The 18,235-nt window shown below is 37.0% G+C and overlaps 1 protein-coding gene across 1 annotated transcript in view; it reads right to left on the bottom strand.

Moving 5' to 3' along the window:
* Positions 1-18,235, bottom strand: part of shank3a (SH3 and multiple ankyrin repeat domains 3a) — a 268,933-nt gene that overhangs the window by 171,478 nt on the left and 79,220 nt on the right. The window contains exon 4 of the mRNA XM_079874288.1: positions 7,009-7,212. Coding sequence (XP_079730414.1) covers positions 7,009-7,212 — 204 coding nt within the window. The remainder of the gene's footprint in view (positions 1-7,008; positions 7,213-18,235) is intronic.

The raw sequence follows: 18,235 nt of genomic DNA, 5'->3' as shown, positions 1-18,235 counted from the left end.
ACGGTTAAATACACTGCTGGATGTTGTGGGCCTATTTATTTGCTGGAGGTCCTGGACATCTTGTTCAGATACATGGTATTATGGATTCTAGCAAATACCAACAGATAAAAAATCAAAACCTGACAGCCTCTGCTAGAAATCTTATAATGGGCCGTAGTTGGATCTTCCATCAGGACAACGGTCCAAAACAAACATCAAAATCAACACAAAAATGTGTCACTGAGCACAAAATGAAGCTTCTGCCATGACCGTCCCAGTCCCCTAAACTGAACCCTATAGAAAATGAGTGGGGTGAACTGAAGAGAAGAAGCACCAACATGAACTTGTGAATCTGAAGGATCTGGAGAGATTCTGTATTGAAGGAATGGTCTCTGATCTCTTGTCAGGTGTTCTCCAAACTCATCAGGCATTATAGGAGAAAACTCAGAGCTGTTATCTTGGCAAAAGGAGGTTGCAGAAAGTATTTAATAACAGGGTGCCAACAATTATGGCCAGCGTGTTTTGGAGAAAAACATTTATTTTATAATGTGATTTCCCCCCAATTTCAATTCTTTTACTTCAATGAAAGGTTAGATTTTTGTGAATTTTTTTAATGAAAGATCAAAAGGATAAACAATGCAGATTTATTTTTTACAGCCATTTTTTATCATATTTATCAGGGGTGCCATCAATTTTGACCATGACTGTATATAAAGAAATGTATTTCAGTCTTTCTACTTCAAAATCTCACATTTAATTCAATGTATTACATTTTTTTCAGTGAATAAATATGCCAGGGAGAGCTGGGCGAACATCTGGATTTCAGTGAATGACGATTTAAATTTCAATCTGTAGGTCATACAGATTTGAGGGCAAGTTTAAAAAAAAAAAAAAAAAAAAAAAAAAGTGTGACCTATCCCTTTAAATACCAAGATAACTGATAGAAAACAATCCTCTTGAGTTATGTGGTGAAAGGGGGGAAAAAAAACAGCATTTCTACCATGACAACAAAAGCAAAGTTTAAGAAACTCAGAGGCAGACTGGAAACTCAAAGTAATGTATCGCTGTCAAACTCAAGGCCATTAACAAACGCCTAAGGAACAACCAAGTCAAAACGTCATGATCAAACAGAAAACATGTCAAAAGCTAACAAACAACAAGAGTGAATAGATCTTACACGCTCAGAACTCACCACAGGATCCCGCTGCTGCGCTACGCGTCTCTCTGGCTGTGGGCAGTAGCAGTACAAGCGAGCCGACACTATAATTCTCAGCACTACCCAAAATTCTTCTGTCCTGCACCTCAGCGCCATCAATCCCAAAGCATGACACCAACTACAACACCATAGTGCAAAACATCACTGCAAAACAGCCATGACTTTAAGCTGCAAAAGTGAATGCTGTACACAAATCCACGTGCCCGTGAAGAGGGCAGGGCGTCACGAACACCCACAGCTCCTCCATTAAGATCTGACCATAGAGACACATGATGGGAGGCCAGCATGTGGCAGATCTATAGACCCGCTGGTGTGTCGATGGACCTTCTGCTGTGTAGTGATGATGCCTGAACCATATGAAGCGTGCCAACGCTCAGCCAGGAGCAATGACAGTACAATAAACGATTGTGGACCGCTCACGTGCAGCGGGTTGCATTGGGAAATGATGAAACGCACACATACACACAAACACAACGCCTCCCCTTCTGTTTACGCACGTGGTATATCACTCATGGTTGGGAGTTTTGCTTTTTACCAGACAAATTGTCTACAGCTGTGGCCAACAGTATCGTCAGTGACATAAATTTTGTGTTTTGCAAAGTTTGCTTCAGTATTTGTATAATTTTTCCACATGTTTCTGTGGTATACTGGAAAACAACGACAAGCATTTCAGAAGTTTTAAAGGCTTTTATTGGCAAAAACATTCAATATATGCACAGAGTCACTATTTACAGTGTTAACCCTTGTTCTTCATAAACTCTGGCATGCTGGATATCAGCTTCTGGGCCAAATTCTGACTGATGGTTAAAGCTGCAGTCGGCAAGTCTGGCAGATTAAGGGGACTTAGCCAAAATGTTTAATGTTTACAACTCTCATGCCCCTCCCCCACTACCACCGAGCACCCTCCCAATCGAATTCGTGTTCATCAGTGCGTGTGCACCAGATTTTCTGTGAACGCGCCCGTCTCATCAGCATCAATCAACACCATGGAGTACTCGGAGGTAGGCCTCCTTTGGACCTCCTAGCTCTGGTTCTTAACCAAGGAATTGGAAGCTTGTTAGTAGATTTTCTCTCCGTCATCAAGCTTCATACAATCCAACACACCTGCGAACTTCAGCCGCGTGCATGTGATATTGTAACGTGTGCGAGGGGGGAACGGGGATCTGTGGCGTGTGCACAAATTGAGATTGACAGTCAGATCTCACACAGCCCTGCGCTGATTTGACCAGAAGAACCGGGAGCGGTGGATTTTTGCAAAACAACTAACAGGCTCTAGGTGGAGGTAGAAGCGCAGGTTTTTTTTTCTAAAACCGGCTGATTTATGTTGTTCTGTTGGAGCATAGTGTCGGTTGTAGTGAATATGATCAAAAAAATCTTGCCGACTGCAGCTTTAAGGGATTTTGCTTGTCCACTCGCTTTTTGAGGACTGACCACAGGTTCTCTGGTTAAGATCCAGGGAGGAGCTTGGCGCGGATCCAAAATTTTAGGGGCCATTTACACAACACCGTTTTCAACTAAAATCTGAAAACTTTTTATGCGCTTTGGCCATTTACACGATAGGGGTCTAACAATACATCGATATGGATCAATGCATCGATCAAACGTCTAACGATACGATGCATCGATACCACACATAAAATATCAATATACGGTACCTTTATTTTGACAAACTCCACATCCTCACGTAACTTTTCTCCGCTGAAATAGACGCCTGACAGGATTGACTGGACCCTTTGTCACAAAAGCCGGTATTTTCCACTGCCAAGGCATCGCGATTCGCGAGTTCATGTTTTACAGCAGAAATGACAAGCCCCGAAAAGTCTGTTTTAGCGAATCAGTGCGCACAGAGCCGTTGAAAAACAGTGCGCAGTATTCAGGTCAGGTGACAAGGCTGCTTTCTTGTCACTTTGAAAAGTACAATTTGAAAAGCTAGCTGAGAGGAGTTTCGTCAAAGCTGACTAAAAGTGATCGAGGATGGATTTCAGCGAACTTGATGAACACGTGATATCTTCTTCGGGGCGTAAAAGGAAAATAAAAGCCGAAACTTTTTCACGTAATCTTGCTAAAACAGCACGTTAGTGACTTAGTGGTGAGGGAAAAGCTCTCTGTATTGCGTGTACGTTAATCACAACAACAAAGTTTGACAGGCGTCTGTCAGCTGAGAAGATTAATGTTACAAAGATTAACCATGTGTTTTATGCATCATAGCAGTTACTTGGCTTTGTTTAACTTTGAAACATGAAATGTGGAGTTTTCTGCTTTTGCCACAAAAAAAAAAATAAAAAAAAATAAAATAATAATAAATATACAGGTGCTGGTCATAAAATTAGAATATCATCAAAAAGTTGATTTATTTCAAGAATTCAACTTAACAGGTGAAACTAATATATTATATAGACTCATTACATGCAAAGTGAGATATTTCAAGCCTTTATTTGTTATAATTTTGATGATTATGGCTTACAGCTTATGAAACCCACAAAATCAAAATCCCAGAAAATTAGAATATTACATGAAATCACACAGTAATTACACAGTGATACCATGGTCATTGAACCAGGTTTTGGTTCTTTTGGCAGTGTGGGCAGGTGCAAATCCTGCTGGAAAATGAAGTCAGCATCTCCATAAAGCTTGTCTGCTGAAGGAAGCATGAAGTGCTCTGGACATGTCCTGGTAGACGGCTGCGTTGAGTGGACAGCACAGTGGACCAACACCAGCCGATGACATGGCTCCCCAAACCAACACAGACTGTGGAAACTTCACACTGGACTTCAAGCATCTTGGATTGTGTGCCTCTCCATTCTTCCTCCAGACTCTGGGACCTTGGTTTACAAATGAGATGCAAAATTTGCTCTCATCAGAAAAGAGGACTTTGGTCCACTGTGGTTTATTAAATCCAGAGTCAACGCAGCCGTCTACCAGGACATGTCCAGAGCACTTCATGCTTCCTTCATTTCCCAGCAGGATTTGCACCTGCCCACACTGCCAAAAGAACCAAAACCTGGTTCAATGACCATGGTATCACTGTGTAATTACTGTGTGATTTCATGTAATATTCTAATTTTCTGGGATTTTGATTTTGTGGGTTTCATAAGCTGTAAGCCATAATCATCAAAATTATAACAAATAAAGGCTTGAAAAATCTCACTTTGCATGTAATGAGTCTATATAATATATTAGTTTCACCTGTTAAGTTGAATTCTTGAAATAAATCAACTTTTTGATGATATTCTAATTTTATGACCAGCACCTGTATGTATATATATATATATATATATATATATATATATATATATATATATATATATATATATATATATATATATATATATATAAAATACTTTCAATGAACTTTAATTTAAGTTACCTGTATTTTGTTATTTTTACTTATCAAAACAACCCAGCTGCAGTTTGATTGATATTCAAATGCACAAAATTCTTGTTCTTGTTCATTTTCATATATCAAAAAAACTTGAAAACTTTTTGAATTTGAAGATCAAGGTAAATTGTATTTAATACATTTTGTCTTCCTGGAAACATGCAAGCATGTAACTTCTGTTGCTTCCGAAGGGAAGTACAATTTATTTATTTTATGTGCGTTTAAATAAAATAAGAAAAATTAGGATATCTTCATCCTGTTCAAAAGTTTTCTTAATGCATTGTGTTTCCTTTTGGAGCACCAGTGAATGTTTGAACCTTTTTAAATAGTTGTGTCTATTTAATCTAATTGTCTTCAGTGTGAAAAGATGGATCTCAAAATCCTACAGTCACTGCTGGAAAGGGTTCAAATATGAAAAAGATGCTGGAAAACTGAAGAATTTTCAGGACCTGAATGATTTTTCTGAAGAACATTGGGCAGTTTACCTGCTCAGGACAAACAAGGGACTCAAGAACAACCATCACAAAACAAAACAAAAAAACAGTTGTGGATCATCCAGGTAACGACACACAGTATTAAGAATCAAGGGTGTGTAAACTTTTGAACAGGGTCATTTTTATAAATTTAGGTTTTTTTTTTGTCTTGTGGACTATATGTAAACATATTTTATGTAAAATATCTTATGCAGGACCAAACTAAATAAAAAATAACATGCATTTTGTATGTTCCCTCTTATTTTGTTAAAATAATTAACATTTTGCAGATTCTGCAAGGGGTATGTAAACTTTTGAGCACGACTGTAATCAAATATTTCCTGATAGGTTGTAATTTGTGTGGACTGGAGATTACTTGAAATTGGAAACTTACTTGATGTTAGTTTGACAAAAGTTTAAGTCTACATTATTTTAAATCAAATTTATATACAGTATAATCACAATAATAAAATGTTAATTTTATATAGTGCATTGCAACAACTCAAAGTCACTTTACAAGATGAAATAGATATAGCCAATGGATGGATGGATGGATGGATGGATATATATATATATATAAAACAATAGAACAATTGATGGATGGATGGATAGATAGATAGAATGACAGATAGACAAAACAATATAATATCTAAAGATAGATATTATAGTTACTATTGCATCACACCTGCATAGTGCTGTGCTTCCTGACTGCAGAGGATTTGTAGGTTATGTCAGTACATCTATGACACAGTCTAACATATTTAGAGGCTTATTTAGATGTGTGTCTTTAACTGATGGCAAACGGGTTGAGACATTAATTCATGCTTGTCATGGTTTATGGCACCTAGGAGACATTTGTAATAAATTTAGTGCAGCAACAAATTCAGAAAGAGCCTAACTGCATAAAGGAAATGATTTCTTTCTGTCATTTATCGGCTTACAGCAGAAATATGGAGAGGCCATTTTTCAGAAGCCAACTCTTGTTTGCTCTCTCACTCAAATGCAGCCCCACAAAAGTCAAAATTACAATGATAAATCAGGTGGAATGATAACCGGAGTATTCCTGACCACACAGGTTGACAGAAGAGGACGGAACAATGGAGATATACTCAAGAAGGCAGGGTGCCAAAATGAGATCTGCTGAACACACTGTAAGCAAGCCAAGATTTTATTTTACTGGTGCAAAGAGTGTGCCTCAAGAACAGGGTGTGAATTATGGAGGGATTTGGGGGTATGACCTTCTAAGTATGGCTTAAACTACATAAGACTATATATCAATACGAACATATATCCAACAATGACCGAAACATTTTGCCAACTAGGTAACATTAGTTAATGCATTAACTAACAATGAGCAAAACATTTGCTACAGTATTCAATAATATATGTAAACATGAGTAAATAAATATAAATCCGTTCCTTGTTAGCTCATATTAGGTCAGGTCCATTAAATAATATTAACAGATACTTTTGACTTTAATAGCGTTTTAGTAAAATGTTGGAATTAACATTAAGATCAATAAATGCTTTACACATATTTTTCATTGTCAGTTCGTGTTAACTAATGTAATTAACTAATGTTAACAAATGGAACCTTATTGTAAACTATTACCAATTTTTAATTTCGCCTGATAACTGATATGGGACCAATATAGATTGTATCTACCCATCTGTCAAACACATCCTGTGAATGTGTGTATGTTTTTGTGCATAACACTTAGCCAAAAGTGTAAAACACAGCCATAGGTTGCGTATCAAATACTAGTGTCGCATTCCCTCAGCCAATCACAGGAAAAGACAATTAAGAGGATGAAATGAGAGAGGAAAGTACCAGCAAAACTAGTAGAAAGAAAACAATGAATGAGCTGGGCAGAAAATGGATGTGCAGTGGAAAAGTTTACAACATGACCACGACCAGACTGTGATCTGCTCCATGAGTAAGGTCAGAGAAAAGCCCTCACCTCAAGGTATGGGACAGGAGGGATGGCAGGAAGTGGGTATTCTTTCAGTGTGCGCTGCTCATCCAGGAACTTTCCAGCTTTGCCGTTGTACGCAGGCTGGAAGAGTCCGTAATTTAACACATCCTTCAGGCTCTGGTTGAGTGTGCAGAGGATTTGTTGTTTAGACAACCAGATAGGTGACTCCACGTTAAATTTCATGCATTTCTGTGGAGAAAATGCAAAGACAGACATAAAGAAATCCCATTATGCAACAACATATTCCCTAAAAAATACTCTTTGTTCAAAAGCTTGGGGTTTGTAAAATGTTATGTTTTTGAAAAAAGTCTCTTATGCTCACCAAAGTTGCATTTATTTATTAAAAAATACAGTAAAAACAGCAATATTGTGAAATATTAAAATAATTGATTGGTATTGTAATATATTTTCAAATGTATTTGCATTCTTGTGATGTCAAAGCTTAATTTTTAGTAGACATTACTCCAGTCTTCAGTGTCACATGATCCTTCAGAAGTCATTCTAATATGATGATTTGGAGCTCAAGAAACATTTCTATTTATCATCAATTTTTTTGTTTAAACAGTGATGATTTTTTTTTTTTAATTCTGAGATAAATAGTAAGTTTAAAAAGAACAGCATTTGAATTTTTCTCTTGACTTATTGCTTTGTTCTTTTTTATATAGTAGTAAATATACAGTAACTATAGTAGCTTTTATTTTTGTGGAAACTAAGTTTTCCATGGTAACTTTTTGCCACCTTGTTGTTCACAGTTTAGAACGTTCTTGTTTCCATCTGTTTAATTTGCCCCTTTTGTCTCAAAATGTATTGTGCCCCTCTCTGATAATAGTAAATAATTATTTATTATTATAAATATTATAATAAATAATACACTTATACACCATTGCCACTAACAACTAAAAAATATTATTAAAAATGTTTTTAAAGTTTTAAATATTAATATTTTTTCTCACACAAACTCATCGTTTTGCTTCAGAAGGCCTTTATAAACCCCCCAGAGCCGCGTGAAGTTCGTTTATGACGGATGGATGCACATTTTTGAGCTTCAATCTGTTGGTTGCAATCCACTGCCATTATAAAACTTGGAAGAGCCAGGATATTTTTTAATATAACTCCCGATTGTATTCGTCTGAAAGAAGAAAGTCATATACACCTAGCGCACACTCTTCAATTATAGGCTATTCATTCATTCTATTCATTAGGATCAGTGTCCATATGTTTCATTAGTTCATGTTAGTATTGTGTATTTACCATGGTAAATGTTGTTTCCGTAACCCCAAAATACCACTTGATTTTCACTGTGTGTTATTTTGTATATTTTTAAATGACTGGTGGCTCATACTAACTTACTAACTTTATTGTATTAACAAAAAAACTACTTTGGGAATGTTATTTAATAGCCTTACCTTATAACTGCTATTCATCATTCAGTATTAGTCATATTCGTAACATTTTTGTGTATGTTACGTAAAGTATGGTACTTGTGTGTCTCAACCATCTTTGTGAAGTAAATTTGCTTGGTTTTTAAAAGCAAATTTATAATGTGTGTGTGTGTGTGTGTGTGTGTGTGTGTGTGTGTGTGTGTGTGTGTGTGTGTGTGTGTGTGTGTGTGTGTGTGTGTGTGTGTGTGTGTGTGTGTGTGTGTGTGTTTGTGATTTTTTAGGAATTAGGTAAAATAAAATAAAAAAAAAAAAAAAGATTTAGGCCATGGTCATTCCTAATAACACACGGCCACTGCCCTTTGCACAACACTGTAATTACTAGAGGCAGAGAACCAGCAGATCACAGAGAGAGAAAGCAGGAGCGAGAGCAGCTTTCAGTGCTTTTGTTCACTTCTCCTCTTGGCAAATACAACATCAAATGCAGCTTTGAACTCTTGTCTACTGCGTTTATTTTACCAGAAAGCCCAGCATTAAGGAGACAAAGATGGGGAGGAGAGAGGACATCAGTCTGAAACACACACACACACACACACACACACACACACACAGACTCTAACATAAAAAGAAAAGCGTCTCAGAAACTTGTAATTGTCTGTAGAATTCCCCCGAAGTTAAGCCAGCGTTTCATTCTGTTTTCCCGGGGATAACAACAGCATCCACCACAGTCGTTCCTCTTGATTTTCAATCTTAAATTTCATCACTCTTTTCTGTGTTTATCTTCGCTCACGCTGACAGGAAAATGGAGCACATTCAGCTCTATTTAAACTCAGAACAAGAGGCAAACCAGGCCGCTGCCAGATGACAACCCTCTATTCAACATGCAAATGGAACTGACGCTTCAATACAATAAAACAATAATCTCACATCACACTTATATTCTTCTTTCTGACAAGAACCTATAGACACCACAAACAAAATTCTAAAAATTATCAATAAAAGCAGAGTGAAGAATCAATTTCAATTTAGGTTGGGTCAAGTGTATTTGTGTATTTTCACAAATTAAGAAAACTATAAGTGTGTGTGTGTGTGTGTGTGTGTGTGTGTGTGTGTGTGTGTGTGTGTGTGTGTGTGTGTGTGTGTGTGTGTGTGTGTGTGTGTGTGTGTGTGTGTGTGTGTGTGTGTGTGTGTGTGTGTGTGTGTGTGTGTGTGTGTGTGTAAAATTGCTTGCGAATGTATTCAAACCCCTACTTTTTTTCACATTTTATGTTGCTGCATTACGTTACTTCATATTTAACACGTTACAGAGTAAAATTCTAGCTTCCGGCCAAACGCGAGTCTACTTGCTCCTAAAGCGCAACTTACGCAACTTGTGACGTCAGAAGTAGCGTAGTGCGTCATGGCGTAGCGTAAATATCAGCAGTACGTTGCATTACTCGCATAAGTTGCGCTTTACACTTAAGTGGAATCCGTATGTTCGTTTGTCAGGAAGTTATTATGTTTGTCCTACTTATTTTACTTTATAAAGTTTTAAATATTCATATTTTTCTCACACAAACTCATCGTTTTGCTTCAGAAGGCCTTTATTAACCCCCCAGAGCCACGTGAAGTTCGTTTATGACGGATGGATGCACATTTTTGAGCTTCAACCTGTTGGTTGCAATCCACTGCCATTATAAAACTTTGTTAGAGCCAGGATCTTTTTTTATATAACTCCCGATTGTATTCGTCTGAAAGAAGAAAGTCATATTCACCTAGGATGGCTTGAGGGTTGAGTAAATCATGAGCTAATTTTCATGTGAAAGTGAACTACTCCTTTAACATCAGAGAAGCTTTCCAGCGCTGGAAAGACTTTAAAGGGATAGTTCACCCAAAAATGAAAATCATCCCATAATTTACTCACCCTCAACCCATCCTAGGTGAATATGACTTTCTTGTTTCAGCCAAAGACAATCAGCGTTATATTAAAAAAATATATATCCTGGCTCTTTCAAGCTTTATAATGGAAGTGAATGGTAGCATTTTTTTTTTCAAGTCCAAAAAAGGCGCATCCATCCAGGGGGTTAATAAACATGACCACGTTTATTAGCGAAGCAACACATTTTTTAAGAAAAATATTCATATTTAGAACTTTATGAGCTATAATCATTGGCTTCTGGTAATAGGCGTAAGCGAGACGAGTTCCGGCAAAAGAGTGAATTCTGACCCGACGTATGATCGCAAAAAAGACAGAGCAAAACAAAACAACGGTCACGAATAAGAAACAACGGTCACGAATAAGAAGTCTAAAACAAGAATTTTTAAAGAGAAATGTAAGAGGAGCTTGAGTTTGTTGCACAGCCCAATTTGTCTGAACCTCGAGAGGCGTCTACTCTCACCTAAACTTACACGACTCCTACACCCTACGTCATGCGTCGGGTCTGTGAATCTTCTTCTTATGAATTAATATTGATATTAAATATATTTTCTTGTCTACTTTGACATCACACCCCAGAATAGTCACTAGTGAAGGGCTTGGGAATGTGTCATAGTTCATTTTTAATTAGATGTGACTGATTTTATAGATATGTTTTAGCATTGACTGAACATTTCAGGTTACTGCAATGCGTTATGGGAATGCCTCTGTAGAACTTCCTGAATTCTGACCAAATAAGTTATCTTGAAGGGGAAGATCATTTTGCTGCCTATACTGTTTGGAACACCCTTTGAATCAGAAAATGCTGCCTAGGTAGGGGGCTCCCTAGATTTTAGAACAAAACTAGAGCTTTATGTATTTCAAACACACATTGCTTTACAAATAACCAAACAAGTCTTTCTATTTTTCTCACAGTCCATGATTTAGCCAGAAATTCGAAATCCAACATAAATTCATATTTAATCAAAATGAACACGTCCCCAAATACTCCCCACCCATATCGGCAATGCTGTTCCCACAATGCAGCAGTGCTGATGTGATTCCCTGAGCTCATGGACTAATGCTGATAGCATTAGCCTGAGGAAATTCATAACAGGCCTCTATTGGCATCAGTTTAGGAAAGAGAGATTGCTAACAATGCATTGATTGAGCTGGATGCATACAGCCGCGCACAATGACTCGGTTTGGCCAGAAAACACAGTGGATTTGCTCAATAGGGCTTTGGTAAGCAGGCTGGTTTTCAGCAGGCCTCCAGAGGAACGTGGAGTAGAGATATAAACCACATCTGGAGAATGAGACAGGCACAGTCCATCACTGTCACACGCATGCAGGTGCACACAAACACATCACGTTATGCACACATGCACATAAAATGCCAAAACACTGTGTATGTATGCATTAACTCTTTCCAGGAATAATTAAAAAAATATATAAAAGCATAAATATATAACTGGGATACAATTATTAATGAGAACATACAGTACAACCGATTAGCATGTCTGATGTAGGCATCAGTGCATTAAGAATATCTTTATAGTAATAATGATTATTATTATTATATGTCCAGGCTTAAAATAAAATGTTGTCACAGTCTCTGCCCATAAATAATGATCTAGAATTTCTCAGTAAACAGTACGACCATATACTGCAAAATCTGATCATCACAGTTAACACCCACTGCAGTTTGGTGATTAATTTAAGTGATGAACTATGGGTAATTAATGCTCTCCAGAGCCCTTTGAGAAGATCGTCTCATGATGGACTCCGTGCAACAACTAAAAGCTCCATATTCTCACTTATATAACGTCAAATAGAGTTTAAAACATCAGCTCGCATACAATGCTTCTCTTCATTTGTGAGTATTTAATGCTTTTTGAATTGTAAGCACTCGAGCTGATATTTTCTCCCAAATACTGTTGGTACAATATCTGTGCTTGTATATTTGTGACCCTGGATCACAAAACTAGTCATAAGTCGCACTGGTATATTTGTGGCAATAGCCAACAATACATTGTATGGGTCAAAATTATCGATTTTTCTTTTATGCCAAAAAATCATTAGGCTATTAAGTAAAGATCACTTTCCATGAAGATATTTTGTAAATTTCCTATCGTAAATATATAAAACATTTATTTTTGTGAGTGAATGCAGCACAATCGCGAACATAAATGGACAACTTTAAAGGAGATTTTCTCAATGTTTCGATTTTTTTGCATCCTCAGATTCCAGATTTTCAAATAGTTGTATATCGACCAAATATTGTCCTATCCTAATAAACCATACATCAATGGAAAGCTTATTTATTCAGCGTTCAGATATGTATAACTCATATAACTCAAAAAATTGAGCCATGTGACTGGTTTTGTCGTCCAGCGTCACATTTCTCCTATGTGTACTATTACATTAATGTCTTTAAAAGAATAAGGATAATTTAAAACAAAACATTAAAAGCAAAACTAAACAGAGCCGTAAACACAACAACAACCTGACAACTATCCTATAAGCCTCCATACATTGATCGTGCCTACATAAAAATATTCAGAAAAAAATGCTTTTGGCTATTCCTTTGGATAATACTAAATTTACTTATGATCAAATTCAATTCTTCCAGTAAACAAATACAATATATGTGTGAGGTTTGTGTGAGTTTCATGTGTGTTTGTGTAACAGGTGAATGGATATCAATGGTAAATTGAATGCACTGTTGTGAGGTGTTTTCACAACGCTGTTTCATTGGAGAAAGACCGCACTGCCTCAAAGAATAAGTTCACTGAACACGATTTACTGCAGAGAAAGAGAGAGAGAAAGAAGCTGGAAAACATATGCAGAAAAACTCCCCCTTCTCACAAATCCCTCTCTCCTAATTGGCAAATTTAGACAGATAACAGGCTGATATACATTTATAGACCAGTTTGCTGTGGTTCTCGAAGCCGTGCGATATTCCCCCAGTATCAGCACTGGAACCTTTTCACTGTTTGTATCACTCCACTTGCAACATTTCTCACAGACATGTCATGGCGGACGAGCAAACCCAATATAATTTTACAAATACTGCTGTTGTTGTGTCATGGGATGCAGTTTTAAGGATGTTTTAGGCTGCTGGCTCTTATGCACAGTAGATAGTGTTTAAACATGAGGTAGTTTAATTAAAGGTGCTCTAAATGATGTCACACGTTTTTTAGGCTGAAACATTTTGTCACATACTAAAAATACCGCTAGCTGCCAGTCCCCTGAACACACTGTAAAAAAACGCGGTCTCTGTAGACAGCCCAGGCTCAACAAATGGCAACAAAACTGGGCCAGCCTGGACCACGAAACATAACAAACAGTGTTCCAGCCAATAACCAACAAGAATGATTTGGGGGTGGGGGTTTGGGGGTGGGGGTTTGGGGGGGGGGGGGGGGGGGTAGTGCGCATGCACATGAAGGGGGGTGTGGGGAGTGGAGGAGAGAGAAGCATGAAGAGGGAAGTTAGCTAGAGGAGAGATGTCCTAGACAATGACTAACGTTAGAATTATAGGAGGGATGAGAAGGAGAGAGGGTCGAGCTAGCCTCCATTTGTTTGACAATACTTCGAACGTCAACAATAAGTGACGTCACCCAACATTGCTTAGAGCACCTTTAATTTTTGGTGTATCAAACAGGCAATTTTTGTTCTTATAAATCTATTATTTGTTCCAGAGCAAATCAATTTGGCTAAGGGCATAGTTTCAAATATTCATATTTAACTAGGGCTGTACTTTTTGTACTTTTGACCCAAAACTATAGCAAGGAAAGTCAAAAAGGTAGCTATCGTTTGAGATTTTTTGAAAAACATTCATTACATTTGGGCATGCTCATGCTGAGAAACTTCTGATAAAAAACTATTTGCTAAGCCAACAAATTTGTTTCATATTCTTTTGGTTTCTCTGCCCAATATTTTGTAAAAATTAAAAATGCAGTGAAAATACAGGTACTCTGTATCGGCAAATACTAAAAATACCGGTATCGTACTTCAGGAAAAATGGTATCGGTGCATATATACATTTATTGTGACCTGAACAAGTTTTCATGACATTTACCCATATAGTCATTTCTCCCCTCTAAACAGGCTGATCTGTTCTGGTCCGATGTGAGCTGACAGGTGCTGAAAATGAGCAGTAAGGGTCTTTGCCCTCTAAAACCACATGCAGGATCTCCAGGGGTTCCAGTCTAATGAGAAAGACTTGAAAAAGTCAAACGAACAAACTCCCTCCTCTCTGCAGTTCAGGGTCATGTTGATTGGCTACTTTAGTATGAAAAAGTCTTACTCAGCGATGCTTGGTATAAAGACCTTGCAGCATGAGGACCATTCACACACACAAAACACATACACACTCAACCAAGTGAGAGGACAAGAGCTTGTTGAGTCGAGAGGGTTTTATCGCTACACAAACACTCATAGCGGGGGCTCATTGACGAATGAGGCACGTCACAACCACCAAGTGAGTTGCTAATGTGTGCGTTAGTGTGTGAACATGCATTCACAACAATATAAATTATTAAAGTGGTACAGATACAGTAGGGAAAACACATGGCAGGAATGATTTAAAAGCTCACATCCTCATGCTGTTGCATTAAAGATTCACAACCATAAATTAACTGAGTGCAGAAGTATAAACTCGCAGCATGGGAACTTCCGGATATTGCGTAAAGCCAGCCAATCAGATCAGAGCTTGAGATTTTGCTCTTGCCATTTTTGCATGTAACAGGCATAGTTAATTTCGTCAACAAAATTGCTGAAAATATGTGTTGTTAAAAAAGGAATTTAGTTTTTGTCAATAACAAATACAAAAAAGTGCATTATGATACTTTCACCATTTAAACAAACAAACAATGAAAAAAAAGAATGTGAATGCACAAAAAGTGTTTTTGATGAAAACTAGACCGTAAAAACTAGTAAACTGGATCGTTTGCCTAGCAGATTAATTAACTTACTCAAATGAATCCAAAACATACTGTATGAGATTATTCTCATATGAATATTTAATAAAAAAATTTGATTAAATATTTATAATAAATCATTATTTTATATATAAATTCATAGTTATATATTTGAGAGGATATTTAGAGGGCATTTTAGCCAGACATGTGAAAATACTATTTAAAGAATATTTTTGAATATTTAACCCCCTGAGGTCGGCTATCGCGCCGGCTCGTTTTTTTCCGTATGAGTGCAAAAAAAATAAATTAAAAAAAAATATTAATTTTTATCTTATATGCTTGTGTTATACATCAATCGATCCTGTTTAGTGTGTATTTTTTTGTGTATGCTCATAATAAAAACAAAGTGTTGTGCTTTTCGCCAAATAAAGAAAAATAAACATGATGCGAGTTCTGCCTACTCTCCGTCAGTGAAGTCAATTCTGAAACGCGTCCGAAAATGAACTGTAACTCAGCGAATACTCAGTCAAACAGGCATACAGTCACACAGGCATGAAGCTTGAATTCTCTTCTTTCAAATGAAGTAATTTTTATAAAAAACAAATATTCACAGTTTATATAATATGTATGTAAAGAGAGAGATGTCAGTCGTTCTCATCTCAGCTAATTAAGTTTTAATGTGACTCCGCCTACGGAGACCGCGCTATTCAAACGCAAATGTGAGGCGATCCATACAAACCTGTGAAACGCCCACATCCGCTGGATAAGGCCGGTGAAACACTGGATGCGTGGCGTAAGCGTCTCAGCTGTGTGGCGTGTCCGTTTTTATTTCGGCTCCCATCCATGTTAACAGTTTAGAGTTTGCACACTGCCTGTGTGAGACGCGCGTCTCAGGCGCGGCACGAGCGTGGAAAACGCGTGCATTCTAGAAATAGAACCGACGCCTATTTTTCACGCGACACGCAAGCGTCTTGGAAGCGTTTCCATGCAAAATTGAATAGGAAAATCGGTTTATTTGTCATTTTGACACGAATACATATTAATAAATGTCCTTTTGATGTTTAAAAGTGTCTAGGTTTTGACATAAATGCAAATATAAATGTAATTTTACAAAATATGATCGATTTTCAAATACTGCTGTATTGAATGAACAGCTTTTAGCAAACTCTATTGCTATACTGAGATGAGGAATATATACTGTATGTGTTTTGTCAAAAATAAAGTCATCAACTAACTAATGAATCCTTTACTTTGAAATACGTATGATAAAATGTATACTTTAGTTTTGAAAGACGTTGACTAGTTTTGAAAAGATTATAAAGTATGTATTTTGCATGCATATATATATATGTGTGTGTATATATGAAGAGTTCAGATGCAAAAGCCTCTAAATGCCATCTGAAATTTTCTCCTAGAATGATCATTTTTATGAAGCTTGTATATTTAAGTTAGCTATAGGTGACACACCTGAATGAATGGCTCATTAAGTATGCAGGGACGTAGTCTCACCAGGTGTGAACTACTACATATGCATGATGCTGTTGGAGCGTTTACGCCCCATCCGCATATTGGCTTTCCAAACTAAAAGTGTTTCACAAAACTAAAATCAATGTATCGTTTTTTTGTGAATGATTAGGCAGGATGATTTTCATATCATTTTGAAGAAAAAACACTAGGCGATGAAATCCATTAGTCAAAAGTCTTATTGCCACATATTTAGTATGTGTTTTGTGGCCTTATTTCAGAAACTTTAATTTTTAGTTTTTTCGATAACCATGCATAAACATTATTCTCTCAAAAATGAAAACATGTACATACATGTGGGTCACATATTATGGAAGTCCTGTTTGTGCTATATAGAGTGAATTTACACCTTTGCCATTAATATGTTTATAAGCAACTGAAAAAAGCACAAATGTCAGGGCATGTCAGAACATCTCAAGGACCCCAAAAACACCCCAGACCCCAGAGGGTTAAAGAATATCTATACGTAGCCTATGCCATCTGCAACTAAGATTGAAATATTGGTGGCAGGACTTGCTCTGCCCGAGAAAAAAAAGCCAAAAGCTTTTATCTAAGCTGCTTGAACTAGAGAGAGGGAAGAACAAAAATTAATGGTAAGAGCAATATCTAGAGACAGATAAAAAGAAGCTTTCACATTACACAGTCAAGCTGAGCTGCTGTTTCTTTTTGTCTGTCTGAGCATGGTGAAGATGAAACACCTTCATCATCACACACAGAAAACAAGCCCAAACCCACTTACAGTACATTCTTTATAAGGCGTATATCAAGCATGTGCTGATTTTAAGAAGCACATCAAACGTACAATCTTGATACAAGAATGTAGAGAAATACAATTCTCAGACATCTTCCTCAAGAAATGAGACAATGAGAAGATGGAAACTGAACAGTTAGGTTTCTCGCTACAGGTACAGTAAATGGAAGTTCAAAACAATTCCTTCAATAATAATTCGTTACACAGAACTTTATTATATTAAATATTAATCAAAAATGCTTCACACCTTCACAAAATCCACACATCCAACCCAAAATCCACACATTTAACACCCTAAAAATGACATAACAGCTTATATAGTGTTTTGACCTCGACAACCCAACTGCATTTTACCGCAAACTTGCGACTAACGTTAGTTAACTTACTAAAGAAGGCGCAATCGCTTGTTTGAGTGGGGCCACTTTTCAGCCCGGGAGTTTCAGGCCCAAGACCGGCCCACTTTTTCCATGGTGGAATTCCAAATTAGCACTTTTTCTAAATTGGATAAATGAAGCAACAGTTCAGCTCGTACTATTGTGTAGTTTGTATTAATACCATGGGTTAACAAATAATGTAGCCTAAAGGTTAAATAATAATTCACTTAGACTTTAAGCAATTGTGACTTTATTTCACACAATACTGACTTTATATTTCGCAATTCTGACTTTATAACACGCAATTGCGACTTTATATCACACAATTCTGACTCTATATCTTGCAGTTCTGACTTTATAAGCAATTG

This window comes from Squalius cephalus (assembly GCF_949319135.1).
Source record: "Squalius cephalus genome assembly, chromosome: 6".
NCBI classification, from domain to species: Eukaryota; Metazoa; Chordata; class Actinopteri; order Cypriniformes; family Leuciscidae; genus Squalius; species Squalius cephalus.
The sequence above is the reverse complement of the archived record's forward strand: the minus strand, read 5'-3'. Positions and strand labels throughout refer to the sequence as shown.